The sequence below is a fragment of the Medicago truncatula genome, chromosome 6 (assembly GCF_003473485.1).
Source record: "Medicago truncatula cultivar Jemalong A17 chromosome 6, MtrunA17r5.0-ANR, whole genome shotgun sequence".
In the NCBI taxonomy this organism is placed as follows: Eukaryota; Viridiplantae; Streptophyta; class Magnoliopsida; order Fabales; family Fabaceae; genus Medicago; species Medicago truncatula.
The window spans coordinates 13,065,732-13,081,682 of record NC_053047.1 but is presented as its reverse complement, the minus strand read 5'-3'; the positions used below and the strand labels follow the sequence as shown (position 1 = coordinate 13,081,682).

The following is a 15,951-nucleotide window of genomic DNA, read 5'->3' as shown; positions in this document are numbered from 1 at the left end:
CTAGAAGACAAAAAAGGGTTTGTGGTGTGCAAGTTAATTTTTCAACTATACTGTATTAGTGTATTTTATTCTAAAGGATATAATAATAATCAAATATTCAAATGTGACAAAGGGAAAGAACCTTAAATGATTCGATGTATAAAAACTATGTTGTGGGGGCCAAGAGGATATAATACTCAAATATGATCTGTGAGATGATATGGATTCACACCATTTTTATTTTTAAGAATGGAAAATTAATAAAAATAAATAATTATCAAATCAAGTAATTTTTTTTAACAATAAAAAATGAATTAACTAATCATAATTTTTATCTACTTGGACTATAAATAATCATCAAATCAAGAGGATATAATTTTTTTTTACCACTATATTATTTACATCATTGACATTTCCAATGACTCATCACAAAAGATCTCTCTAAATCCTCTTAAAACATGATGACTCACCTCTAAAATATATAATGTAATTAACTCATTATAATCTTTATCTACTTGGAATATTATATTCTCTTGGACCTATCTCGAGTCATTACATTCCATTGGTCTTACACAAACACCTTGTCCTCAAGGTGGTAAATAGCTCACATCATACTCATTCTTCATAGCACTCAATTCCACTTCAATTAGACTTGGATGTTTAACATATTTGACCCATGAAAAAGTACCAAGTAACGCTCCAACAATTTTTATTTTTTTTTGGCTTTCGCACCGGTTTCCGACCCACCAATAGTGGGCGACTAATCCGGCTTGTGCGTAGAGGCATGCGCACTAGCCAAGCGTTGTTTCCCCTGGGAATCAAACCTGGTATTCCCCGGATACGTCCTTGGAAGGAGCATCTTGCCACCGGTACGCTCCAACAAATTTTCCAGCAATTGATAAATGATTCAATCCACTGTTGAGAGCCTCCTTTCTCCACTAGACATCTATTGTCCATAAATCTTAAGCTTGGGGATTGGTACCATTAGCTTGTGGATTTCTCTCTTGATAGCTTGGTTGATGAGCTAAGGGATACCATAGAAGTTTTAAGCAGGTACAGGATTCAATCATTGAAAGATAACATAATTTAGAGATTATAAGTTGGTAGAAGAAGTTAATCAATCACGTACCTTAAGAGTTTCTAATTCTGGGCCTTCAAATGTATCAAAATACCTATGAACAAGTAAATTCATATCAATGCTGCTTGCAATATTGGTACCATCTTCCGCGTTTCGACTGGTTGTATACCGCTTAGAATCGACAATTGTTTCTTGAGTCAACCAGACCATGTTTTAAACGAGTCGTATCTTTTATCTTGAAATTTTTCTTGATCAGAATTTCCTGATGGATGAACACTATCTTTGATAATAACAGTTTCTTTGATGATTGATGACTAATGCTTCATCTTGTTGCCTTGTAGGTGATGATGCTTCAATTTCCTATTGAAAAAGTATGAAAAAGTTGGATTTTAGTTTTATCACGAGGCCATGTTCGGGTAATTAGTTTAATTAAGCGCTTATAGGGTAGGCCAAAAGGGGGTCTCTAACATTGTTGTCGAACCCATTTGCTCACCCTCTTCGATCCAAATCGATACCAGAATAGTAAAACATGCAAAATAGTGGTAAGAATGCCGCAAAATCGCATAAAATCACTGTAAAATCGCAGGTTTTTACACGTACCTGTTACATTGATTGATACATGTGCAACAAGGTCTAGATTGTTCAGATTTTAGAACTTATAATAGCATTTGCAACTCCTCTGAGTTATAGTTATAAGACATATCCTGACACTGGTTTATACAATAACACTATCTTGGCAGCTTCTTTGAGAGCTTTTGAAAAAAACTATTTCCCTAATAAAAAAAAAAAAAAGCTATGAAGTTATATGTAATCTGGATCAAATGTTTTCACTGAGTTTTGTTAAAACTAGTCTTTGGAGACTCCATTTAGATCCAACTTTGAGTGGTTTCTATGTTATTTTTTCAATCTTCCTCTACCTCTAACTATTGTGTTGTTTTTGTGTATTTACTTTTTTTTTTTTTTTTGAAGGTGTATTTACTTTTTAGTAGGGTAATATATTCACTCAAGATCTTGGAGTCAAGCTCATCACAGGCTAAAATTTAATTTAATTTTTTTTAATGGCAAATATTAGTGGTTAATTATTAGATTAATTTTTCCTCCTTCTTCTGGATTTTAACCTAGGTCCTTCAACTCCTTTTCCCTTATTGAGATATTTAGTGTTTGGATTCGCTTTAGAACATAATTCTTGCATCCTAGTGTATTTTTTACCTGATTTTTCACAGCTAAACACTAACTTCGGTGCCAAGTGTGGTGATACCTTGGAAATTAGCTGTTTATTAATCTATGAAATTTTATTCCTACCGTGGGATTGCTAGATGCATATTTACAATTTCCAATCTGCATCAACATTAAAATGGTCTTATATCCTATGTTTTAAAAATTAAACTAGACGATTCAACCAATTGAACTTTAAACCGGTAGCATCTACGGTTCAGTTATTTGAATGGTTTGATCACATTTTTCCTTTCGATTCAAGCGTTTTAAAGCAATTGAACTATGAATTAGAAGTATTGTCACTATACCTGATTCGTTTTTTTTTCCCTTTTGATTTCGGACTACAAAGTGGGCATGATGATTTTAATGACAACTACCTTATTGCATATGATTGACTTTGCTTTTTTCTTCTTATAGATTCGCTTCCCTGGAAATAGTTTTACTCAAGACACTGTTGTACGTTAAATGTGTATAGCTTTTTTAATGATGATTCGAATCCCGATTCAGCACGATGTGGGACTCTAATCCCCTTTTGTTAGATTCCACTCTTTTATTGACATCAAATCTTTGAAATTAATCAGTGTTTCAAACCAGTTTTGCTTCTATAGTAACATGTAAAATTGTTAGCTAATCTAAAGTTGTTTATCCATTAATTAAAAAACTATAACCATGGCAAGCACATTAACAGGTTTTCTTATAAAATATACATGATAAGGTAAACAAGTTTTAATTCTTATAGGCACTTGTTAGCCTAACAATTGGATATAAATGCTTGCAAGTAGTGAAAAACAAAAGGAAATTTTTCATGATCCTCTTATTTAGCCTCTGCAGCATAAAGAGCTTTGATTTCCTCGATATCATCATAGCTACCAAGAAATATTGGAGATCTTTCATGCAATTTTGTTGGAATTAAATCAAGTGCCTGATATCATAGAAGATTTATCAGTTCATTGCAAAAATGATGCTTGCATTATACTTCAAAACCATACATCTAAAGTAGTATAATCATATAACAGGGTATGTTGGATGAGTTCTAAACTTCCAAGGAATCCAAAAAAGGATCACTATTAGACATTTTTAAGAAGAAAAAAATAATATTATATACAGGCGCCTATACGCTTTTGATTTAGTAAACTCTGATGTTTGTACAGAGACAAATCAATGTTAAAATAATCACCTTTTTCAAACTAAACAATAGTTTGGCTAGGGTAGCTCCATGTTTTTTATTTTAGAAGAAGCTAAATTAGTCCACTTAAATTGACATTGGAGAGAATCGAACATGAGATCTCGAAGAGGAGCACACTCCCAAATCCCAAGTCAATATCACCGGGACAACCCAAGTGGGTTAGGGTAGCTCCATGTTATGCTGGATTCCAAACTTTTATTGAAATCTCGTCGTGTTTCTATACTCTTATTATGATAAACACAATTTAATGCACATTCTTTTATTGGTTAAGGGTCTCTTTATTACAATTTCTTTATGTAAAAAAAAAAAAAAAATTTCAAACTAAACAATTACTTTAAGATGTTTGCATATCTTTGTTACATATTAAAAAAAGAAAAAGAGAACCTGCAGAAAATAAAAATCTAAATCCTACTTAAAATGAGTATTTGTTTTGAGTAGCTTCTCCATAAAACTGTTTATGATTTTCGATTTGTTTTAAAAAGTGATTTTCATTATGATAAACAAATACAATTTAATGTGTATATATATATATATATTTTTTTTTTTTAAATTATAAAAATTTAATCAGTAAAGATGCATTACCCTTTCCTTGCCAGTGAAAGCCTGACCTCCTGCCTGTTCCATCAAGAAGGACATTGGGAAGACTTCATACAATACACTGCATTAAAAATATTAATTAAATTAAGCCATTAAAATAAAAATAATTAGACCAAATAAAAGTTATATTAGCTTAAACATTGAGGTTAAATTTGACATACCGAAGTTTTCCATTTGGACTCTTTTTGTCAGCAGGGTACAAAAAGGTACCTCCATATAGCAATGTACGATGAACATCAGCTACCATGCTGTTTAATGTACAAAAATATCATAAGATGAAAAAAGATATTAAAACTTAAATAGACTTTTTTTTAGATGAAACTCAAAACTAATTATTCAACTTAAAATATTGTTAAAGAAACTATAAAGTAATACAAAAGGACAAACTAAAACAAGTATACATCACACTGGTCCGAGTGAAACTGAACTCAGATCTCTTAAGTAAAGTCTCGGGTTCGAGTCTTGTGGATAACAAAATGTGGTTGGGAATTGGGATGGGAGACCCCACTAAAAGTCTTTAGTCAGATTCCACAGCAGAGATTAGTCATCGGTAAAGTCGGTGAATACTTTGCACCAACACCAGGGTTGTAAAATTAAAACCAAGTATAAGTGTATAGAATAGAGGCTTAAGTCCAATTGGTTCAATTTTTTTGGGCAATACACTTCTTATGCTTGAAAACTAAGAGGAATATATACACTCTTTACTAATGGGTCTGTGGACATAAAATTCCAAGAGTTATGATTAGATCACATGCAGACTCAAGAAGCTGAAAAATGGTTCCACCAAAACATGAAAACTCAGATGATAGAAAATTAATGATTTTGGTGAAAGTATCTATGGTAATGAATGTTGATTAAAATAACCATTGATAATTATAGACTTTAGTACCCTACACAGTCTACAGCTTGATGCAGTTGTCTGAGTTCATAAGCTCTTTGGTTAGCTAATGAAAACAACTTACAGCTTATAGGAAAACAATCTAATATTTTATCTTTGGTTATAGAAATAGCTTATACATAAGAACTTATCGTGATGCTTATGTTATAGAATGATTTTTTATTTTTTTATCCAAACAGGGCGTAATACAAGGGCAGTAAGCAAGTTAGACTCCTTCCAGGGTTGAGAATCTGTAATACCTTCCAATATATCTTAGAGACTTTGCTGGTGAACCATCTGTTGGAAACTTGCATTTCTCCACATAACTGTAGTAAAGAAAAACAAATTACACCATTGTTAAATTTTCAATCTTAGTGCTTGAAAACATTATAACATTATTGAATTCATACGTACGCAGCGGTAGGACCATCCCAGTTCTTGGCGTTCCCTTCATTCACCGAATAAATCTTGCCTTTCTTTGGGATCTGCGAAGAGAACCACACACTAACAATTAATACAAATGGTGTTGATACACAGGATTTTATACTCTCAATATTACACTATGTTTGCATTAAAAATGGGTGAATAATCAATAGAGAGCAGAGGTTTAGCACTAAACAAATACTGGTTTCGACCAAACTAGGATAAAAATAAGGCAAATTCTACAGTGGACCAATTCGATAGGATATCCACCATAGACTGGTACTTGAAAATTGTTCTAAACTCAACAATGACAGACATTGCCTTCTGGAAGTAGAAGCTCACAAACCTTCTTGCCCTCGCTGCTTCGACGTGACTTAACCGGCGCCATATGCGTATTCAGGTAGTCACCATCTTAGCCATAAAGACGAGGTGTATGAGCTTCTACTGCCAATGGGCGCATTCAATCGTTGTTAGAGTTCCAAGTGACTTTTAAATACTGGTCTACCATTGACAGCCTATTAAGGTAGCCAACTTTAGACCCCACCTTAAAATGAGCAAGTTCGAATAATCTAGTAATGCCTGATCCATGAAGTTTTGAGCAAATAGAAACTTAAGAAGGTCCCGACTTTCGTCAGAGCTGAACAGGCAGGCAGGTAATCATATCCAGAGAGAAAAATAATATATAATAGTGATCCACAAGTTAGCAGAGTATTACCTTAATGTCAGGGTGAGTTAGGATAAACTCGCCAAGAGAAGGGTCAAGGGTGAAACCATTAACACCACTTCCAGTGGTTATCACAAACTGCAATGGAGTAATTAAGCATTGTAATTTTAGAATGAAGACATAAAAAATCGCGATCAATGAACAAGAATACAAGTTTATTAATATTATTATACCGTGCAAGAGCTTCCGTACATGCAATAACCAGCTGCTAACATGTTCTTCCCTGGTTGCAGAGCATCTTCTATGACTGGTTCATGGTTATCTTTCATCATATAAATCCCAAAAATCTGCAAAATGTTCAATTGACACCGGAAATATCTGGTTAGTATGGAATATCAATCCTTCTACACATAACAAGAACAGTAACAATAGTCGTCGTAGAAGAAAATCTATTAAGCACTGACATAAAGAGTGGACATGAAACTGATACATCGACACATATAATTTGAGAAAATGAAAGTTATTTAATGTAACCACACTTGTCTTTGTCATGCGGGTATCGGACACTGAGTCACGTTGAACACCAGACATACATGCCTTCAGTATGAAGTGTCAGTACTACACAAGTACAAAATTGCAAGAAATTTTTTAGAAGGGATTAGGGATCATACAGTTCCAATGGAAACACCACAATCAATGTTGGAGGAGCCATCTAATGGATCAAAAACAACACAGTACCTAAATCGTAAAAAAAAAAAAAAAATAGAAGTCCGTATTAACTAATCAGACCAAAAAATCAAAGTTAAACTTCTCCCTAGAAGGTTTTAAATTGTCGACATCATGTCCTCGGCACAATGCTTGATAATGTAAAGTACAAGTAAATACAACTGATGCAGTCAAAATTTTGATGACAGTGCAGAGTGCACGTTGCAATTCAATCAAAACCTTGATTACAACAGAATCTGATGGCCACAATGCAACCGCGACAAAATCGCTACTTCAATTTAAAACCTTCTTAGAGAATATATGTGAAAAATTGACACTACTAAAGAACAGAGAGAGTGAACAACTTTCCACGCTGCTTAGGCTCCACGAATATTGCATCCTCATCTTCTTCAGAAACCAAGATGCACTGTTAAAACATAATTATCATCATCAAAAGCTATTAAACTTAGTTCTTCAATACACTGCGAAAAATGATGATTAACCACTTACTGTTCTACCACTGCTTATCAAAGCCTTGCAGAACACCTCATTGGAAAGAACATCCAGCTTCTTCTGTTCTTCACCCTTCATTCCAAACAATAAAGCAAAGTAAATTAAAAATGAAACCAAATAGTTAATATGTGTTTGGTTTCAATAGCGAGTGTCCAAATTGATTTCATCTCAGTGTTGTTAATCGCAAAATATAGTGTTCTGTTCAAATTCCGCCATATTACATTACTATTTCCGCTCTTAACAATTATTTTAGTAAGATACTGACTTTTGATTACCATCATCAATCAAAAGTGATTTTATATCCAAACCTCCATTTGACTAACCATCATGAAAAAGTAGTATTTTCTCAAAATTGAAAATTTTACACAAGTTCTAAATCAAATTTAATAAGTAAAAATATTCTTAAATAAATTATTTCAGTGAAAACTGAATTTTAATCAAATCGATGTTATAAAATTAAGTTCTTTAAAAATCACTTTCAGTGAACCCACATCCAACCAAAAGTTAAGTTATTTTGACTTCTAAAAGCAAATAAAGTAAAGAAAGAAAAGGACATATACTTATAAGTTTGTTTGGGAAACACTTACCTGAACATTGGTCTCTCCTGCAAGTCCAATGAGCTTAGCAAGACCAGCCTACACATATAACAAAATCTCATAACTTAATATATCATCAACATCTCATTATCATAATCAACATAACTAGAAATTGCAGGCGCAATCACAGATTCACAGTTCCATTATTGCAACAGATTCACAGTTCCATCGACACATATTCAATACATTAGTGGTTGCATCAGCTCAATGTGACCACAATTAAAATCTTAGTTGCAAATTATATTATACTATTACTGCCACAACTACACTATTCAAAACATAAAACACTTTTTGATGTCTCTGCAAGACTGCAACTACAACTCATCTTCAACTACTGGCATAAATTTTGAGACTTTTCAGGAGAACAAATGAAAACAGCTTCTGACATTTCATTAGCTGTTTTCAACTTACTTTCATAAGTTCTCCAAAATAGCTTATACGAAAACAATTTTTATTTTATCTTTTTGTTACAGAAACAGCTTACACATAAGCGCTTATCATGATAAGCTCTTATGCTAAGTTGTTTATCCAAGTGATTGGGAGAACCTGAATTTGATTGTTGGGTGGAACAATTTTTTGTCAGATTTTACTTACCTCCCAACCAAACTCCGGATTATTGGGCCCGCTTGTCAAAGAAACCAGTGTGTTAATACCAAATAAAATTAAGTTGTTTATCCAAACAAGGCCTTAGCCAATATGTTTGGTACTGAATGAGAAAATGGCTCGACCACTGCAATTCCAAACACACTTAAAGGTCTCCACAACAACATCACAACCGTATATTGGCAGCTTAACCAGAATTACAACAGCAATGTAAAAGTAAAACCACTTTTGCTGTCTCTTTCTCTTCAACCATAATTGTATATCAATCACGGACACATAAATAGACACCAGACGCAACACAAACACTAACACGTCGACACGGATACTAATTTAAGAAAATAACATATTTCAATGTAATCATATATGTCGATGTCTGACACCAACACATGTCTGAAACTGGGACATGCCTAATAAGAGGAGTGTCCATGCTCCACATCAACCTATATCAAAGATTACAACACTACAACCACAAAAATGAATCATGATAACAACATTCCCATATTTAATGAAGCACATATACAGACACAGACACCAGACACGGACAGTAACACACCGAAACTCCTAATAATGTGAAAAAATCACATAATTCAGTGTAATAATATGTGTCGATGTCGGACACCACACATGTCCGACACCGAGACACTCCTAATCCGAGAAATATCAGTGCTTTCGTATTAAAACACTTTGATTAATTACGAAACTTAGAATTATGATCAGTGGTGACCCTCTGAGCATGGTAACTCAAATTCTCATATTACGTAAGTGCAGAAAACCTATGGAAATTGTTTTGGAGAAGAGAAAGAGAGTGAAGGTACCTTGTTAACAGCAGAACAAACAAATTTGCAACCAAGAACAATGTTATTAAGCAAGATGGTGAAATCTCCACGTGATTCAGGATGCTTAGACTGTTCATTCAACACAAAACGTGTTATGGTCATCAAGTCTGTACGATGTGCATCTGCGCTGTGGTCCATTTTCGATGAATCTTCAAAATCTTCTTTCCAATGAATGAATCGTAACCGAAACCAATCAACTACGTACGTACCAAATTCTTTAGATATATATGTGTTCGTGCGTCATCGCTTATATTGCTAGTATTTATTTTCTTGTATTAAAAAGTAAAAAGTTGTATATTGTCAATACAAAAAGTTGTACGCCTTGCCGTGTCTATTAGCTCAAGTCGACTAAATTGTCGAAATTGTTAAGTCGGACACATCGCAATTTGAACCCTAGTTATAGGATTGATTGATTTTTAATGATTATTGTCAATTTGTCTATATATTTACGTTGCAAGGGATAACTTAACTTGTATAATATCAAGGTCAAATGCATCTAAAGGTCCTTTAAGTTTTTCGTTTCCCCCAAAGTGGTCCTTTAAGTTTCAAAAGTCCCAAACAAGTCCTTTTAGTTTTTGAATCGTTTCAAACAAGTCCTATTGTAGATAGAATAGTTGGTAATTGCTTCCTTGAACTTATCTTTGGTACCAAATTTGGCTCCTAACACCCACTTAAAATTAGTCATCTTTTTAGGCATGGCAAATGGTGGATAATGCTCTTTGTTGCTATCATCTGAATCATCATCATCATCCTCTAAAAGGACTTGTTTGAAACGATTCAAAAACTAAAAGGACTTGTTTGGGACTTTTGAAACTTAAAGGACTTGTTTGGGACTTTTGAAACTTAAAGGACCACTTTGGAAAAAATGCAAAACTTAAAGAACCTTTAGATGCATTTGACCTAATATCAAATTCATTAGTGTTATATTGCCCGTTTTATTTGGGTTTGAATAAAGAATCTCATAATTGAATGTGAGTTTCGACGATGTTTGATAATTTGTTTATGGACCAAAAAGAACTCTAAGATTAATTTAGAGTTTGTGTGAAACTTCTTTTATCGTTAACACACCACAATCATTTATATGTGTTTTTGATAGAATTATTATTAAACTTAAATATTTTTAATGATCTTGATTCACAATGTAGAGCATTTGGTCATAAGTATAAATAAAAAGATTCAGGCACACACTTCAAAATACAAATTTATAATAGTTCAAAAATATATATTATTCAATTGATTTTTCTTTAAAGTTTGTATGCCCAAAATCATTTTATTTAAAGTTGTGATCAAACAAATATTTCTCGACAATTGAATTCTATTACGCTAACAATAACTTGACGTCATAATTTTTTTCCTTTTAAAACATATTTAGCTAAACAATTTAGATATTTTCGGTTGAGTTATATCTTACAAACGACATTAACATATTTTAATTTTAATGAAATATCAAATATGCATTATCTTTTCGATTTTTTTTTGAAAAATTAATTGTTTAAAACTATCTATCCAGATTTTTTTTTTTTTTTTGTGGTGACCGGGATTCGAACCTCGTACCTTACATATTTTATATATTGTTCAAAACATACACAAGAGATTTTTTTTTTTTTTTAATTTTTTTAGTAAAACAAGTGTATAGGATAAAGTGTGAGAGGGACCAATATACTATGTGAGGAGAAGGGGGGATGGTGGTGGGTTCGATGTTTTGGGTGATAGGAGAAGAACCAGAAAGGGATGGGGCTATCTACATGATGAAATGACACGTGGCATTCATAGAATCAAATACCCATTCGTGGCTTTGCGTTGGATAACATTTCTGTTTTCTGTTTTCGAGGCAAAATTAACGGCTATAGCTTTTCTTTATTCTTAAGTTTTTATTTTTTAGGATAATATTAAACAAATGTGACAAAAAATAGAAAATCATGATTGTAATCCAATATTGTTTCCTTCAACAACTTTATTTCTAACATTTTATGGACACGTACATAATACATTTTTTTTTAAAAATCCCGTACATAATACATCATAATTTTATATTTTTCTACGAATGATGAGTAAGACATACGACCGTTATGGCGGTTGAAACTTTAGTTATGTTAGCATCGTAAATCATTATAATATGATGTTTTTTATTAATTAAAAAAAACTCAAAACGTAATATGATATTTTGATATTTCAGCTAATGTTATGATGTCACCCCAAAGAGAAAAGAATATATAAAAGTTTGAGTTTGGATTGGTTTCTCTTCGGTTGATGTTTCAAGTACTTCAGATCATTTTTGCAATTTGGCTTTTTTAATAGGCGGTTCAAAAGTTCGGCGATATTTTATGTATGTTATTTGATTTTCTTGTGTTTTGGTAATTTGGAAAGAGAAGAATAATATAATATTTAGCAAAAATAGTGTTTCTATTCACCATCTTTTAGATAAAGTCGAGTTACTTTTCTATTGATGGCTGAAGGCAAAATTTGCTAACTTAGCTTTCGGTTATCATGGTTGGTGACTTACCCCTCTTGTATCTACATTGGCTATTAACACTACTTTCTTTTTCTCTTTTTTGGGTTGTATGTGTTCTTTTGTAAGACTTTGGTGTTTCTCTTTAGTACGTCTTCTGCTATGAGTAAGTAAACTAAGTAAAAAAAAAAAAAATATATTGGGGGTCAAACCAAATCCAACTAAACTAAGTAAAATGATAGGTAGACAAGATTATTCTTAACAAAACATTTCACAATTGAAAACATTTTGTGTGAAACTTTTTTTCAATTACACTTTTTCTCTTACAAAATTTCTTCTTCAAAATGGTTATCAATTGTTTGATTTTTATTCAATCTTATTCATTCCAAGCATTCATATTAGTCATATGTTTGACACTATTTTCATGCGAGTCTTTGCATCATATGCTTCCAATCAGTTAAGCCCTTGTTTGCTAGCAAACTCAAGTCACTAGAAGTAGAAGTTTTTAACAATTTACAACAAAAACAATATACTTTGTTAACTTTACTAAAAAAAAATATACTTTGTCAACTTATTTACAATAAACTAACCATATTTTTATCACTGGTCTCACAATTGCTTAACTTTCTGGAATGATTTTCATTTGATAAATACTTAAGATATTTGTCATTGAAAAAATTAAGATTCATTTCTTTAGTAGACTCTTTTTAAAGTAGAATATCCTTTGATTTGTTATCAAGATTCTGCCATATTCTTTAATCATAAATTTCAAAATGACGAACTTCTTTTTTCATTTTTAATTTTTTTTTTATAAACGAAGAGTGAGTATAAGTATCACATAGAGACTTTGACATTCAAACTCAGTTGGCATCCCCAAAAAACCCGTATCTCTACCACCGACTCATAATATATATTAAAAAAAGGGAAAAATATGTACAAGAGTGGGGCCAAACCAAAACCCTCAAAACAAAAAGCAAGAAAACATAATCTCTTCTTTTTTTCATAATCATCACCAAGATTTTTAATATTAGATGCTTTCGGAACATCATTAGAAACATTTGAATTATCATCAATTTCCTCATTTTCATTTTCATGATCCGAATTTTCCAAGTTTTTGTACGGCTCACTTGATAGTGCAATTTGGGGCTGAAAACACTAGCTGGGGCGGGGGGCTATATAGCAAAAATATTATTAGGATTAAAAACTTTGTTTATATTTGGACCTCCTAATGTGATTTGGTATATAAACCCCCTATAAAACCAGTTTTTCTACGTACACTACCCTATAAAAATAGTTTTTAAGCCCCCTAAAAACATGAGCCATAGGTCGTCGCATCCCGAGCCTATGCCCAGAGTCGGTCATGTAATTTACTTGTGTGTGAGTTTTTAATGATTGTTGCCATTTTGTCTTTTTAAAAAAAAAAAGAGAAAATCTTATCTTAATTCTTAAACTTCTAAGACAATGTTATTATAATGTTCTTTTTAGATAGACGAAATGTCATTAGCCAATAAAAACTTAAACACGAAAGTAGAGGATTCGAGATTCATACCTCGATCACGGCATCTGACTTAGCAAATTTCGTCATTTCTATATATTGGTTTTTTTCTTCACGAAATTTATGTATATTGTTTCGGTGATTTTGAATCACAACTTTATTTATTTTTAATCAAAATATTTCATCCTTTTAATATTTTTTTTTCCTATCAAAGTAGAATGGAATTGTCTGTCATCTTCTTCAATATTGCTTTTATCATTTACACTTTCTGCTTTAGGGGAGAAGATTGTCTCCAATACATTTTCATCGGGTGAAATCTCCTCCACTCATGTTATGTTTACAATATGCAAGTCCAATATGAACCGTGTTCCCTTTCTTCTTAAAATCATCTTGAAGTGAAGCCAAAGATTTAGTTAATGCTCTTATTTGACCTTCTGCCAAATCTTTGTCCTTCAACAGCCTCTCCTTTTCTTCATTCAGGTTTTGAGTTTCCTTAATTAATCAATGCCGCAATTCCCGTGAATACGATTTTACTTACCACTTTATTACTTGAAAACGGTTTGTTTCACTTGTCAAATTTAGTCATCACCTTCCATATCCAACCGTCGTATTTTGGATGGTTTAAGGTGCCAATCTACTTGAGATGTCCTCAATTCTACTTGATGCTTCGCCTCACTCTTAGTTAATCCAATTTTTTTTTTCTTTTCAAATCCCTAATTAAAAGAAGGGTCATGTTAACTTGTGCCTTTAGGGAAGAAGTTAAGGAACTTAAAATAGAATTAAGTAATAAATTTTATGTTGAAAATAACTTTTGAAACTTTCAAGACATTGAATGCACAATTTACAAAAAAAAACTTCTACTTTTAGTTCCTTAACTTATGCCTCAAGGGCACAAGTTAACATTTCCCTTAAAAGAATTGGAAAGTGATAGAGTAATACGAAAGCAAATATTAATATTTCATTATTATGTAAATTGACTTATAGATGTAGTGATTGGTTCGGTGCAACTTGGTGTACTCAATAGTAAATGAATCCTCCTTGCATTTGAGCTCTATGTGTGCTCTTGGCTGGATATGTTGAATATAGTAATTTCATGCAATTTTATGATTTAATGGAAAAACAAATGGTGTTGATGAAGAAAGAAGTTATTTATCTATTTGATGAGAACCGAGCAGGCCCAGCCTTGAGGGTGTGCAAGGTGCTCAACCAGGCCGGGCCTCCAAATGCTACGGACCTCTAACAAAAAATTAAATCTAATATCCACCATCCACTTTGTTATCGCGATTTTCGGGTGTCAAGTCATTAATTAGGCTTGAACCTTTCAATCTTTGATATTCTCTATTTTTTCTTGGGAAGGGCAAAATTGAGAAAAAACCCTTAGATTCTAAGTTCGGGGGTCGTTTTCACTACGGGAAGGTGTTAGGCACCCGCGGTGACTATAGTACTCTATAGGAGCCGTTTTCTTAGTTTATGTCTACGCTTTATTTTTAATGCTATTCATAAAAAAAGGAAATTTATTTATGTTAAGAATGGGGGGAGAAAAGTGTTTGAGGTTTTATTTTAGTGGACTTGGAGAGGTTTTGACCTCATGCCTACATACCCATTTAAGGGATCAAACTCCATGTAGTTCTCTCTCAAAAAATGTTTTTTTGTGTGTTTGGTTGATTTTAGTTTTTTGTTGGAAAATGGTTTTGAAGAAAAGAAAGAGGCCTTAAGGGCATAAGAGAAGAAAATGGTGAATGGTTGGTTCAATTGTTATTAAAAAAGTCTAAGTAGGGATTAGGATTCATTTGGATTTGTTTAAGAAAATAAAGGAAAAAATTCAATGGAGTTTTGACTCCAAGGTTTGTTTGGAAAAATTTGAGTGATGGAATTGGTTTATTATTTTTTTGAAAATTGACATTTGTCTAAAAATCGCGTTTCCTAAGCATACATCTAAACGGTAATCATGCAACGTGTGTGCGTGTCGGTGCTTGTGTCGGTGTACATCACTTATAGTGTCCATAGTCTTTTACATTGAGTCCTAAATACATGCTATGGTCTTGCAAGAAATTTAAAAAAAGAACTAATCTATCTAAAATTATTACAAACCCAATTGATATAGAAATGAATAGAAAAATGATGCCTAAATTATGGGATGAATGAAATGTGAGATGAAATGGTTAGTATCATAAGTCATAAAAATAGTAGAAAGGTAAACAAAATTGAATAGAATAGCAAGAGAAAAAAAGAAAAAAGTAATGAAATGAAATAAAATGGCAAAATATACCTAAAATTGGTTATGACACTTAGACATGCATATTGTAACACCCCGTTTCCCCAACGTGAAAATTTCATTTATTTAATCAGAGTAATTCACCTAAACGGAATGTCACATTCTTTTCTTAAAATCATAAACTGTATAAATAACTATTTATCCTTTAAAATTCAATAACTAAAAAGTCTTTAATACTTCGCAGCGGAAATTATTCAATAATCAAAACAGTCTTTGGCACTAAAGCCTCTTTACAATTATGTCATAAAAATCCATTCTAAAAACATAGTCATAACTCTTCAGAAACAATACGTAAGGATAGAAAGCAATAACAAAGTTCCCATCCCGTTACGTATCAGAGCACCTAAAGACACTTGAGCCACCACTCCTACTAATCATGAATACCTGCAAGTTACTCATACGAAGAGCAACATTTTCAAGCAGAAGGGGGTGAGATTTCACAAAACAATAATATCAAGCA

General features: G+C 32.5%; 1 protein-coding gene across 1 annotated transcript; it reads right to left on the bottom strand.

The window, feature by feature from the left end:
- Window positions 1–2,925: 2,925 nt before the first annotated feature.
- LOC25496103 (fructose-1,6-bisphosphatase, cytosolic) lies at window positions 2,926–9,572 on the bottom strand. Its single transcript, XM_013596374.2, has 12 exons — window positions 9,252–9,572; window positions 7,825–7,872; window positions 7,235–7,309; window positions 7,090–7,151; window positions 6,691–6,757; window positions 6,253–6,366; window positions 6,071–6,157; window positions 5,347–5,417; window positions 5,193–5,258; window positions 4,217–4,303; window positions 4,041–4,116; window positions 2,926–3,194 (listed from the first exon to the last, which is right to left on the bottom strand). Exons 1-12 carry the CDS (start codon window positions 9,408–9,410, stop codon window positions 3,087–3,089), a joined length of 1,020 nt encoding a protein of 339 aa, XP_013451828.1. The 5' UTR covers window positions 9,411–9,572; the 3' UTR covers window positions 2,926–3,086.
- Window positions 9,573–15,951: the final 6,379 nt, after the last annotated feature.

What these genes read in the sequence shown, in the direction of transcription:
- LOC25496103 (XM_013596374.2), bottom strand. Translation starts at nt 9,410, where the DNA reads ATGGACCACAGCGCAGATGCACATCGTACAGACTTGATGACCATAACA. An exon ending in CAGGAGAGACCAATGTTCAG is followed by an intron (nt 7,310 to 7,824) that starts GTAAGTGTTTCC and finishes TTTGGAATGAAG; the next exon opens with GGTGAAGAACAGAAGAAGCT. An exon ending in TGTACGGAAGCTCTTGCACG is followed by an intron (nt 6,158 to 6,252) that starts GTATAATAATAT and finishes ACTCCATTGCAG; the next exon opens with TTTGTGATAACCACTGGAAG.